The sequence below is a fragment of the Homarus americanus genome, unplaced genomic scaffold (assembly GCF_018991925.1).
Source record: "Homarus americanus isolate GMGI-L3 unplaced genomic scaffold, GMGI_Hamer_2.0 scaffold41027, whole genome shotgun sequence".
Classification (NCBI taxonomy): domain Eukaryota; kingdom Metazoa; phylum Arthropoda; class Malacostraca; order Decapoda; family Nephropidae; genus Homarus; species Homarus americanus.
The window spans coordinates 6,445,691-6,459,850 of record NW_024745073.1 but is presented as its reverse complement, the minus strand read 5'-3'; the positions used below and the strand labels follow the sequence as shown (position 1 = coordinate 6,459,850).

The 14,160-nt window shown below is 46.7% G+C and overlaps 1 protein-coding gene across 1 annotated transcript in view; it reads right to left on the bottom strand.

The window, feature by feature from the left end:
* LOC121878507 (SIN3-HDAC complex-associated factor-like) overlaps nt 1-12,933 on the bottom strand; it is a 44,478-nt gene extending 31,545 nt beyond the window's left edge. Inside the window, exons 1-3 of the mRNA XM_042384765.1 lie at nt 12,896-12,933; nt 12,293-12,426; nt 5,608-5,668 (exon numbers count right to left, since the gene is read on the bottom strand). Of these exons, the coding sequence (XP_042240699.1) occupies nt 5,608-5,668; nt 12,293-12,426; nt 12,896-12,933 (233 nt within the window). The remainder of the gene's footprint in view (nt 1-5,607; nt 5,669-12,292; nt 12,427-12,895) is intronic.
* Between the last annotated feature and the right edge of the window lie 1,227 nt (nt 12,934-14,160).

The following is a 14,160-nucleotide window of genomic DNA, read 5'->3' as shown; positions in this document are numbered from 1 at the left end:
AAGTTATAATAAGAGGGTGCCAATACACGAGAATTTCAAGAACATTCATCTGGTTCGTGGTACAGTGTTCTCCCTGTGTGCGTGTGGTTGACAAGACTCCAGGGGGATGATGACGGATTTTCCAGGAAGATTTAACTAACAAGCCCGGGCTCCAAAATTTCTACTGACTGCTGTGACGTCAGGCACTCTCACTCACTCACGCACATATACACATACTGCAAACATACGCATATATACGTACTAACCCCCCCCCCACACACGCACTTCCCCCAACAGTCAAACCCCCCCCTCTCTCTCTCAATCAGGACCAGTCTTCCCTTATCAGATCGTATCAGTAAACAGTTCCTGTAAGTGGAATCTTGATTTATTCCAATTTTATAACACACGATAAGCGCTAATGGCCGTGACAGTCTACCAGGAGTGCTTCACCGTGGGGGGCACCTGCAAGATTTTGGTTACATGTTGGACAAAGAGGATAAATGTATGACGCACCACATTCATTATTACAACAGTGGTGGCATGATGGTGGGGTGTGTGAGGGAGGGTGGTGAGGTGGGGTGTGTGAGGGAGGGTGGTGAGGTGTGTGAGGGATAGTGGTGGTGTGTTGAGGGAGAGGGTGGTGGAGTGGGGTGTGTGAGGGAGGGGGTGGGGTGTGTGGGGGGTGGTGGGGTGTGTGGTGGGGGAGGTGGTGAGGTGGAGAGTTAACAGGGGAGGGTGGTGAGGTGGTGTGTGTGTGAGGGAGGGTGGTGGGGTTATGTGAGGGATAGTGGTGGTGTGGTGAGGAGGGTGGTGAGGTGGGGTGGTGGGGAGGGTGGTGGGGTGTGGTGGTGAGGGTGGTGAGGTGGGGGTGTGTGAGGGAGGGTGGTGAGGTGGGGTGTGTGGGGGAGGGTGGTGGGGTGGGGTGTGTGAGGGAGGGGTGGTGGTGGGGTGAGTGAGGGAGGTGGTGAGTGGGGTGTGTGAGGGTGGTGGGGTGGGGTGTGGCAGGGGGAGGGTGGTGAGGTGGGGTGTGAGGGGAGGGTGGTGGGGTGTGTGGGGAATAGTGGTGGTGTGGTGGAGGAGGGTGGTGAGGTAAGGAGGGAGGTGGTGGAGTGTGGGGTGTGTGAGGGAGGGTGGTGAGGTGGGTGAGTGGGGAGGTGGTGAGGTGGGGTGAGTGAGGGAGGGTGGTGAGGTGGGGTGGTGGGGGAGGGTGGTGGGGTGGTGTGAGGGTGGTGGGGTGGGGTGTGTGGGGGGGAGGGGGTGTGGGGTGGGGTGTGTGGGGAGGGTGGTGAGGGTGGGGTGTGTGGGGGGAGGGTGGTGGGGTGGGGTGTGTGGGGGAGGGTGGTGGGGTGGGGTGTGTGAGGGGGGAGGGGTGGTGGGGTGTGTGAGGGATAGTGGTGGTGTGGTGAGGGAGGTGGTGAGGGTGTGGTGAGGAGGTGGTGGGAGTGGGGTGTGTGAGGGGAGGGTGGTGAGGTGTGAGGTGAGGAGGTGAGGGAGGGTGGTGGTCTGGGGTGAGTGAGGGAGGGTGGTGAGGTGTGGTGAGTGAGGGAGGGTGGTGAGGTGGGGTGAGTGGGGGAGGTGAGGGAGGGTGGTGAGGTGTGGTGAGTGAGGGAGGGTGGTGAGGTGGGGTGAGTGGGGGAGGGTGGTGGAGGTTGGGTTGTGTGAGGCAGGGTGGGTCAGGACAGCTTGAGACCAGTTAGGTAGGCAGACTCACGGGTAAGGAGCGTGTGTGTGTGTGATTTGTGTGTAGGTGTGTGTGATCTGTATTTATGTATGTATGTATGTATGTATGTATGTATGTATGTATGTATGTATGTATGTATGTGCTTGCGTGCAAGAGTGAGACAAGGCAAGGAGCCAGGACCACGTGGTCACTGCAATAGGGGGGCGGCCAACACACCACGTGGTTATTTATAAGCAAAATTGTCCCACATGTTTATAGAGGTTTGGTATGAATATATACATTCCCTGTGTACAGTTCAACATGCATACTTGTAAATACTCCGCAGGTATATTGTGTGCATACTGTGACTTTTTTCCTGGATTCATACTAACAATGGTAAACAGTAAGGTAATTTGACCAAGATTAGTTAACAAAGTCACCAGAAGCTTATTTCCAGTAAGAGTCCTTTGCTTAGGCTCCAGTAGTCATCAAAACTTCTGTCCATCACCATAACACACACACACGGCTATATAAATGACAGCCCAAAACGACAAAACAAAAAACAACTTTAACATTTGTTACCGAGTACACTTTTTCCTGCTTAACTTCTATGCCATTCAACAAGTTAACTCAAGACTATTTCCTGTGGCTACCTTGACTCAGTGACATTCCTGGGAGGTAGAGGAGGAGTCAGCGGCGTGTTCCTAAGGCGGGGGTGTGGAATCAAGACAGGTCATACGGCGTGGCCATCCATCCCCACCAGGAAATACCAAACTCCTCCACAACCGTTCGCTTCCAAGGATGAGACCAGAGGGGCAAGGTGGACAACCCGACCCCGCTCCCTGGCGTATAGAAGAGACCAACTCAATGTTATCTTATTAGTTAATGTGTACAACTTTAACGTGTGAGTGTGTGTGTGAGTGTGTGTGTGAGTGTGTGTGTGTGAGTGTGTGTGTGTGTGTGTGTGTGTGTGTGAAGTGTAGGTGTTATGAGAGTAAACTGAAGAGGGTTGTGAGGTGGGTGAGAGTGGCCAGCTGGCGCGCGTCCACCACCACCTACCATCTGGCGCCCACCGTCGCAACATCCGCCGTCTACAGCTTGTCTGCAGTGCCCCTCCTCCCAGGGCACGCCCACGCTACGCTACCCCATTCACCTCTGTCACCGCCTTTCCTTATTTTGACAAAGCAATGTCAAAACAAACATTTGATTCCATGTCATCCTGAGGAGTGTTTATCAACATTATCATGACCAGTATTCCGGTAAGTGGTGGTGGAGGCGACACGTTGACTGCTAGTTGAGCCACCGTCAAGGCCGACACGACTGGGTTACACACACAACCTTGGCTGCTTACATCCTCATCTCAGCTTCACCAAAACTACAAGCTTACACAGCTAAGTTAAACTCTGCCTCACCCTGACACCACAGCTCTATCAATATGCATTTTCAAGATAAATCATAAACTTATTAAGTTCCCCGTTGGCACGTAACAAAGATCATACACCAGCATATTAATAACCTCTGTAACAACAACTGGGTGGACCTAATACCAGCAGATGCTCACATTATGTTAAGATAAGCTGAAGGGCTTAAGATCAGGCTTGACAGATAACAGGAAACCTAAACATTTCTAGTCAGCAATAATCTAATTTGTTACCTTTTACAGGAACCTACACTGACAGGCACAGTAAGAACCACACCATTTTATTTATCATCAGCGAGGTAGTGAGAGCATCTAAATGGATGACATCTACCTGTACACACACAAGCGTCGACAGCACACAAATTAAGGTCGGCCGTGTACACACAGCTGGACACAGACTTAACACTGCTTAAGGTGACGACGGCATCATGTGTGAGAAGCCAAGCACAGAGCTTTATTACCACCAACACTTACCATGTTTAGCTTCCGAGAAAAATACTTACGTGAAAACAATAAACACCAAAATTTTCACACACAAAAATAAAGATAATTTCAAAGGACAAAAAAATAATCATACTATTCTATAAAAATATAAAAATCATAGCGAATTCCTTACATTTTAACTCTCTGGATTGAGTGAGTGGGGAAAGTGTGTGTGTGTGTGTGTGTGTGTGTGTGTGTGTGTGGTCCGGACATGTTAGGCCTCACACGGTGGCGGGCAGTCAACGTAAGCTGCACAAGCCACGCGGTTTCGAGACAAAACGGCCCCAGTCGAAAACGGCCCCACTCTAACCAAAACGGCCTAACTCTAACCTAACCAAAACTCAGCATGATAGCAGCCATGTTGACAGTCTGAGTGGGGCCGTTCTGGTTTGGGCCGTTTTCTCCGGCTACCAGCCACGCATACCTCGCGCCTTGCCCACCACCACCACGCCAGGTACACCAAGAGGATAACACTACACTACAACCCACGCTAGGCTAGGTACACCCTACCACCACACCAAGATACATCACAAGGCTACACTCCGGTACATACACCCACCAGGATACATCACAAGGCTACACTCCGGTACATACACCCGATACAAAACACCTCAGGTATAGGAACACCCATAAGGTACGGTAATTCTCACAACATTAAGGTACTTCAACCCCTCCCCTCTCATTTACGCCATATATATATATATATATATATATATATATATATATATATATATATATATATATATATATATATATATATATATATATCACACACACCTCATCGCACCGTACTGTACACCTGCCTATCAGTACACCTGGGCATTTCATTACTAATTAGCTACCTTCTCGATGGTGGTTTCATCTGTGACCGTAGCGGTTTTTAATAATGCAATAAAATATAAATAACCAACAAAACCAACATAAATAATAATAACAATAATAAACTTTTCAGGTATAAAACCCTAATGGTACTATGGTTTAAGGAGGCCGAAAAGGTGCTGACCTCCGGACTCGAAACTATTCATCAGCAGGAAGCGGACTAACTACTACTCACTGGAACCCACCCACTGTAGATAGATGTCTGTCCACCACAGTATTGCACCATCCACGACAAGCACACATCAACATTACGTGTGTGTGTGTGTGTACAATGTTGACACGGTAGGTACACCCGGAAAGGCCACAAGAAGCATGCGAGAGTTACATGTCAATAAGCAATGTTCTAGCTTGGTGGAGGTTGTCACGTTCTCCCTCCCTCTCAAGTGTTGTACTGTACCCCAGACCCAGGCAAGCATCAAGACCTCGCTGTTGTACTGTATTGTCAACTTCCGCCTAAGACTATGGAAGCGTGTCTCCGGTTTTATCACTAACGCAACATGACTAGCACTTGATAAAAGGACAACAAATCAACACACTCGCCCACAACACTATACTCACCACCAACACACAATACAACACACTTGGTGCAACTCTCAACACTTCTTTCTGAAAACCATCGAAGTATAAAACGAACTTAACAAAACGAGATTAGATTAAGCGTGTGTTTGATCACGTGAAAAACAATCCAATGCAACTACTATCAACCACCCAAAGCTATAATACTACAGCTTGGTTTAAACCCTACAAGAATTCCGTGCGTGAGGGAGGTTGTAGAATAGCATCACAATTTGGGGTCAACAAGTCGGTGTGTTGTCTGAGAATAATGATGACAACACGTTCTCCCGGGATAATCCACTGACAGCCCCCGGCCTCGTGATCACACCAACCTACTGAGGGATTGTGCGGGTTTTTTATCCAACATGTATTAAAACTTTGTATCTTTAAACCATAGAATCAACATAAACACGACAACTATAACTGTTATAACTGGGGGGATATAAACCAACATAAACATGACTATAAGTAGAGGGAGGATGCCTGTAGTGGGTTGTAGCTATGGTTGTACCTATACCAGAGAGGATATTACTATAAGTGTTGCAACAGTATAGTGGTGTGTGTACGGGGGGGTGGGGTGTACATACAACCTCATGACACAGGGAGATGTATTGTACAGCACACTACTTACCTGGCAAGCACTATCTCACTTCCTTTAACTCCCCGTGCCGTCGTCCACTTTACCACCAATCCTGCAACACAAAAAAAAACACAACTTTGAAACAAATATTGTTAGTAGTAGTCACGTAAGTTATTCTTATACAAAGTAAGTTCGACCGAAGTGTACATTTTTCTTGCATTTAATTACCTTAGTATTAGGCCTCTTATTAACACAGGTAAACAAATACATATATATATATTAAGGGTATACAATTGTCATGTGGAAAAAGCTCAACTCCTCAGGAGGCGAAATGATAAAAGGAAACTGCAAGTGACGTGGAGGAAAAAAGTTGCGGTAGTACGAATAAGACAGAGTCCGTGTATCCTCGTTTGGAGGATTTGGGGATGACTCAGTTTAGAGAAGGACTCTGTGTGGGGTCCAAAAAGTGGGGTATGAGGAGAGGGGGCAGGAGACGAAGAGAGCAATGGAGACCAGGGTATTGTGGGAGAGAAAGAGAGCGCGGAAGAAAGGTGGAGGAGGAAAAAGCAACACGTGTAATGAAGAGCTCTAAGATAAATGGGATCCTGGAAGAACACGACTATAGAAGGGTGGGTTCGTAGAGAGGCAGTCAGAGGCGAAAGCTGCAGTAGTGGCATCAACAAGAGAGTGCGAGAGTACGTAGAGAGTGGCGGGGATTATACAGGGTGCGGCACGTGGACGCTGCTGCCACTATACCCACACCAACAAAGACCTAACTACTAGTGTGGGAAAAATGACAACAGCAGCAGGTAAGTTAGTTGCAGGTGTGGAGGGGATTACAAGCGTTGGGTGCGGCATGAGGGCGACAGATGACGTGTATGGTGGAGAGAGGCAGGAAGGATGCAGCCACACCATCACTCAGTGGTCCAGCCGGTCGGCAGGGGAGGAGAGCAGACCTGGGTACGCTTCTTCCCTCCTCCATAACGCCTCCTCCTCCTTAATCCTCCCCCCCCCCCTCGTGTCTAGACATTTCCCAGACGACGCTAAAATAAATTAACTCTTACAGGACCCACACAAAGTAGGCCAAATTACCCCAACTTACAAGAAAACTCAATAAAAAGTGAACACACACATTTACCTCCCAACTACTGTATTTCTAAAAAAAAAAAAATCCGAGAAAAAATGTACACGAACACCTTCCTTCATTTTCTTTTACTTTCAATTTAAACTTAGAAAAGACTGAAGTTACAGATCCAATACACACACACACACACACACACACACACACACACAGTAAGCCTTTGTAAAGTACTCGCATTTCACTTAAAAAAATATATATAACGTGACGTGTTTTGGTAACTGTCTCGAGTATGTGGGTGTGAGAGGATATGGAATTGACTTTTAAGAAACTTCCTGAACTTAATCAATACAGTATTAAGGTGAAGTGTGTAGATAAATGTCAGGTTAGCGGAGGGAGGGTGTGTGACTCAGCTACATCCTGAGCTGCAAAACTAAAACGTGATTATGACAGGAGGAGGAGGAGGAGGAGGAGGAGGAGGAGGAGGAGGAGGAGAAGAAGAAGGAGAAGAAGGAGGAGGAGGAGGAGAAGGAGGAGACGAAGGAGAAGAAGGACCTGACTCTTAGCAACATCCAGATCACTTTGTGGTTGACGGAAACATCTTCCGCTTGGCTCAACACTAGCTGGTCTCTCTCTCTTCCTCTACGCTCTTCTCCCTCCTTTACACACACTTTCTATCTCTTTCTCCCACCCACTCTCTCTTTTCCCCCTCCTCCTCCTCTCCTTTTTCCTCTATTCTCTTACACCCTCTCTCTTTCTCCCTCCTTCACTCTCTCTCCCCACCACATACAGACGGGATGCACCACCACACAGACCTCACCTTTTCTTCCCTCACTCTCAGTTTGTGGCCGAGGGATGATTATTAAGATCCTAGAAGAGCAAGTGATTCACAGTAGATGACCCCCCTCCTCCCCTCCCCAAAAAAAAAGTCGGGTTAGGTTAGATTTGGTTAGGTTAAGTTTGATTTGGTTTAAGAGAGAAAAATAGAGATAAATAATTAAATAAAGAGATAATTAAAGAGAAAAGAAATAAAAAAGAATGAAAAGAGGAAGACAGAGAAAAAGAGAAGGAAAGTCGTGATAAACTAGGTCACAACAGGACGACATCAAAGAGGGCCGGGGTCGAGCAGGTTAAGACGCCCCGAGACACGCAGGAGGATAATGCCAAGGACTGAATCCAATACTTGATATACGACAAGATGGGCTCACCAATCACAATAATAATAATAACAGCAATAATATTTACTACTACAACTACTTCTACGACTACTACTACCACTACCACTACGACTACTTCTTCTACTACTATACTAGGAAGCTATAAGGTAGAGCCAAGAAGGGCGAGATACAAGGAGGAAGATTATTATGGTAGTGAGAGAGTTTTGAGAGAGGGAGGCAGGGGGTTTAGAAGATAGGGAAAACCAGGGAGGTAGGGAGAGAGAGAGAGACAGGGTGACGAAAGTAGGGAGAGGGGGAAATAGGGTGACAGGGAGGAAGGGAGAGACAGGAAAATAGGGTGACGGGTAGAAAACACAGCAGGGAGATAAGGGTGGCACGGAAGCAGGGAGGCAGGAAAATAGGGAGCGAGATAGGTTATTAAGTAGGCAGGCAGGCAGGTAGGTAAGCAGGGGAGGGTGGGGGGTGGAATAGGGGGTTCATGCGGGAGCCCCAGACAGACCTAGTGGGGAGGTGAGCCAAGGCAAGGATCAATAGTAGGAGAGGCCCCATTGGGGTTCACAAACGCACAACACATACAACATACATACACACGCACAACATACATGTATACATACACACACAACATACATACACACACACAACATACATGTATACATACACACACAATATACATGCATACACAAACACACAACATACATGCATACATACACACACAACATACATGCATACATACACAAATATACATATATACATATATACACAATATACATGCACACACACACAACATACATGCATGCATACACTCACAACATACATGCATACACACACACACACACACACATATATATATATAACACAAACACACATTCATTAAATATTATATAGGGAAAGAAAAAGTTATCAATGAACAGTAAGCCAAGAGCGTTTCATATATCACATTAAAACAACAAAGTGCATCAATGAACAACCAAGCTAGCATTTATAGCAGTATTTAATTATATATCCCAGTGTAGAATATTTTATGGTCATTTTACATTCTTCATCCTTATAACACGAAGCTTCATTTCGAGTACTAATTCAACTCTTTGTTTTGGTTCACTGCCTCTAACCCACAGTATAGTACTCGTAAAACATAACACTCGAGGCTTCACACCTGCTGGAGTACTGTATAATTTTTGTTTTGTTTTATCATATCTAAGGACACACAGGTGATGGTGGTGGTAGTGACAGTGATGATGGTGGTGGGGTGACATGACTAAAAGAACGATGCAAGTTGTTATCTTATCACGGCAATGGACTCTCAACATATCGGTGTCCCAAGCAACTCAATGATGATAATATTACCGGGGGTTCACACTTGTTTACATACCTCAACAGATACCTAAGATTTAGTGTGTGTGTGTGTGTGTGTGTGTGTGTGTGTGTGTGTGTGTGTGTGTGTGTGTGTGTGTGTGTGTGGAGGATTAAGGACGTCCAATGCATCCACATGACTCCTGTATACCCTTTACACTTTATCACCCGGGGTTAACGTAATGGCTGGTGTCTCTACTTATTTATGTGATAATGTTGAAGAAATTTGGTGGAGGAAGTGTCGACATTTACTGTAACCTAGAGGAAGGAAAGGTAGAGGTTTAATAATATCACGGCTGGAGTGGGTAGGGGATGAGGGACGACGAGTTTACGTATCCAGAGTACAAGGTGTGTGTGTGTACCGACATAAACCAGTTCCACCCCTATCGGCTACACCTTATGTAATTTACGACATGTTGGTCGAGTTAATGACATGTTATACAAACCAGATGAATCCCGTGTGACATGAATACAAACTGCTACACTATAATCCCCACCATCCAACGTGCGCAAAACACAAACAGCAGCCATACCTTACATTCATGTTAACTTAAACACACACAGTTATGTAAGGTATGGGATAGAGAGAGAGTGGCAGAAGGTCCTTGCGTTGGGTGTATGGGAACAAGACCTGATTGGTCCCCCAATATCGGCCCCCAGGTTGTGACGCCGTAGTATAGGAACGTCCGATTCAAGGTCTTACCCCCCCCTCCCCACACCAGTGTTCATATATGGGCCGCTAAGCCTACCACACGTAACGCTAACCCTAATTACGTAACGTCATTGCACAACACATCACCTTCACCTGGAAAACACCTGCAGTCTTTATAAAACTCCGTAATGTTAACAGTTGCAAAGACATGGTGTAGCGGCCTCGAGGTAAGCTTGGGCCTGGGTGTGGGGGCCAGGGAGACAGGGACAAGTGGAAGGTGTGGGGGCGCCATGCTAAATCTGAAGTGAATGACTGTCTCAACCACCACAAGTGTCCTCGTTCTGTTCACCGCCACCACAGACGCTCCTACTCACAAATTCCCTCAAACGTTTTACGCCAACTTTATAAAGACAAAGAGACGAGTAACCAGCATTTGAGGGCGGGAGGAGAGTTTAACGTGTAAGTCTTCTACCCGAGGGCGGGGTGGCAGGAGACCCAGCACAAGACAGTCACCTTCTCACACACACACAGACTAGACTAACACGTGTTACTTCTGATTCGGCTAATCACTGCCATTATCTAACTTCATGTGTGGAGAAAGAGGCCCGACATACATACATCCGAACATGCAAGTACAGTGCCAACTACAGCGAAAACAAATGAAAGTCATCCTCTCAGTACGGATTTAGAGACTACATAAAACATCACCCACAAAGGGACAGGCTTATTTCACGTGAAGATTAAACACCCTAACGCTACATGAGGGGGTTGGGTTAGGTTAAGCTAGCGTTAGGGTGATTAAACATCAGATGAAACAAGCTGGGGGGAGGAGAGGTTAATCTTCAGGTGACCGCAACGCATATAGTAACAGTAGTAAGGAGTGTTTCTGTGTATTATCAGGCCGAGTGGGTACAATGCAGTCCGGGTCACTGTTTTGGCCCGGGACACCACCACCAGTTCAACCGGTAGTGATTGAGTCCCGAAGTTTACGATCAGGTGGAGACGACCCAGTGCCACCTTATCTCCTAGTGCGGGGGAAAACAACCTGGCAGTCAACAATGGTCTGTAGTTTGGCCTCCAGGACCCGCCTTTAAATGGTCACCGTTTATTAGGTTGGAGTCTTGAGCCATTAGGGAGATGGTCAGGGTTGTACATTGGATGATCTTGTGTTTACTTCGGATGATAGTGTGTAACTTAGGGTGTTGTTGTGTAATACAAGGTGTTGGTTGTGTAATTAAGGGGGATGATTTGCAACTTGTGGTAATACTGTATAATTAAGGGTGATGCTGGACAACTTGTACGGATAACCCCGACTGTACCAAAACCGCGTCGTGGTATGAGTGACGGAGGCAGTGGTCGAGTACAATGACACCGTCCAATCCACACAAGGTAACAACAAAAAGATATTCCCGGAATGAACTGACGTCACCATGTTCATAAAATGGCCGAGTCAGTTAAAAGATACCTACTGTACCTTCCAGATCCCGACACCTACCGTATCTACCAACCAGATCCCGAGGTAAAATTCACAATATCATGCTTGGGGATTTATATTTTTCCGGAGATATCCACAACACTAAGCTTTAAAGAGACAGTGACCGAGGATAAAGAGGAGTCAGTTGGTTGGAATAACATGTAATAAGGAGTCACGGTGAGTTGTCTGTGAGCTGATGTAAACTCTCAGAGTACGATGACTTGGCCAGGTGTGTTGTGTGTGTGGGGTGAGTGGGGGTGCAGGGGAGGAGTGTGAACGTACTGGATGATTGTGGGGTAGGAGGGAGGGAGGAAGGAACGGTTGTTGCACCTGTACCTCCTCATTCCTCCCTCCCTAACCGTTCAACACCACAAACCACTCCCAAACAAGTTATATTATATTAATAGAACATTATTACCAACATTTTGAAATAACGCTTAAAAATATTCAAGCTTGACAACTCTTCAGATATGTAAACAATATTACGGCATATATAATGTATTTATGACCATCGTCTATTATTTAAAACGTCACAATATTGAAGTACCATTACTGTCGATTATTTACAAACCATTAAACAAATAATTGTAATTACCCAAGTTTTGTGATCATCTACTGTTTGGATTAGTCACTATGTACAATTACGTCACGGTAAACAAAGGTTAAACACAGGTACGAGTACTGCGTCGGAGGACGACGTGACGCGGCAGTTTGTTTTGGTGGTGGTCGAGGAGCAACGGCTGGCCCGAGCATTGAACCCCTGTCCTTCACACGGCACTCACACCATCATGCCAGCAACACTATACAAACATCGAATCTATCCTCAAATATACACAACAATTGTGCTTGCTTAAGACTAACTCACCGAAACACAAATGTAACAAACTCGAGAACATAAAAAAATCTGAAGCAAGTTGAGTCAATGAACTGTGCGTTACGGGAAACTAACTGATGCTGCGTACAGTATGTACCACAAGATCACTGACCAGCGTAACTCTAAATACCGACGTGGCAAGAGACGGGTAGGCCTGGTGAAGAAGATACAAGGTCAAGGTACGAAGGACTTGACCCACGACTGCCACCGCTTGTACCTTCCGGCATCAGTCCAGGGCAAGTTGTGGACAAACCAGGGCCTTTCCTAGTACCAAACACAGTTAACTTAAAAATTAAAAATATAGAGTGAATGAGATGTATAAGAGGGGTAGGTGAACACTTGCAGGGACTGGGTAGGTTGGGTTGGATGGTGGTGTTTGGCGGGTGGAGTGAGAGACAACAAAGATGTGGCGTTGAACGGGCCTGTGTTGAAGTCAAGGCCGTACTGCTCACCAGCTCAAGGGGCGACGCCCTCGCCAACTCCCCCACCCCACCGCACACCACCCCTTCCATCGACGATCTGCCTCTCCTGTTGCCGTTGAAACTGAAGATATTGTCCCAAGTCTTCTACAGGTGGATGCACTATGATGGGTGACAGGTGAGGTGGATGAGTGTGACGTACATGAACGGTTACATTTAGATGGTATAGATGAGTCACGTGGCAGTGTCCTCCCACGGCCGGCCATCAACCCGCACCTCTTACCCCCACCTCCTGTACCCCATCCCGCCCTCACCTGCTCCCCATGCTGTCTTCACCAACACCTTCACTCATTTCTATATCAGCGATTAACATTACTAATAAGCCAGCATGAACACCATTAGCTTTAAATGCTGCTATAAGAAACTACAGACCACAAGAACGCGGTGTTACCGACGCTGACACCTATGTAGTGTAAAGCATTTCTGGCAGCAATTTATATAACACTCTTACATCTCAATAGTACACTTTTGAGGAGTATGTGTGAGCACATCTAAAGTATTTTCATAAATGCACGTGTGAAGTATGAAGTGAAGAGGTATAATATCCCTTGTGTGCGTTGGGAGTGTAGCATGTAGGATACAGTTGTGCGTGTAGGGGGTGTAGCATTATGATACACCTGTGTGAGTTGTGGCGTGTGTGTTGGGGGTGTGCATGTATTATACACTTGTGTGTGTTGGGGTGTACATGTATGATACACTTGTGTGTGTTGGGGTGTACATGTATGATACACTTGTGTGTGTTGGGGGTGGGAGGCGCCCGGGCCACTGATCCCATCCTTCCCGGGACTCTTGCGTGGCGGGGCCGTCAACCTTGAGATTTCCCCCAGCACGCCCACACAGCCGCCCTCTATCTTTGTTGCTAAAATTAATACAAAAAGTTGACAGCATTCAGGGTGTGAGTACTTCACCGGGAGGAGTCTTAAGTATCAGTCTGTAAATAAGCAAGGTTTGTTCTGTTTATGTTTTTGGCGGGAAACTGGCGAGGTTATAAACCTGTACCCTCCCCCCCACGGGTACCCCACTTCCACCCTCCCTACTCCCAACTACCCTCCCCGTCCGCCACCACACAATCCGTAACGCTTGACGCAGCAGCAGAAAATTGACCATTACAATCACCGTGGCTTCACGACGCAATAATAGTCACTGACCATTCATGTATATGTAAAAAGTTCTGAATTAGACATCTCACAAAAGGTTTTGAATGATTCTACGAAGCGCCATAATGACTAATAAACGCTGCTTCTCGAGGAGGCCAGGAGAAGGATACAGTATACACACTATTCATTTGTGTTGATGTGTATTTGAAACTTGGCAGACATAAGGTGGAATGATGAGGCCAGTGGGGAACTGTAGCCAAGAGCACGTTCACTGGTTGGGCAGGAGTCACACACCTGCTGATCAGGGCCTAACTGCGCATTACGAGGCCTCACGCTCCTCATCACCGCCCTCCAGTCAATCCTGTCCTCTTACCCATCAACACCTTCACTGTCTGATACCCCCCCCCCTACACTACTCACCC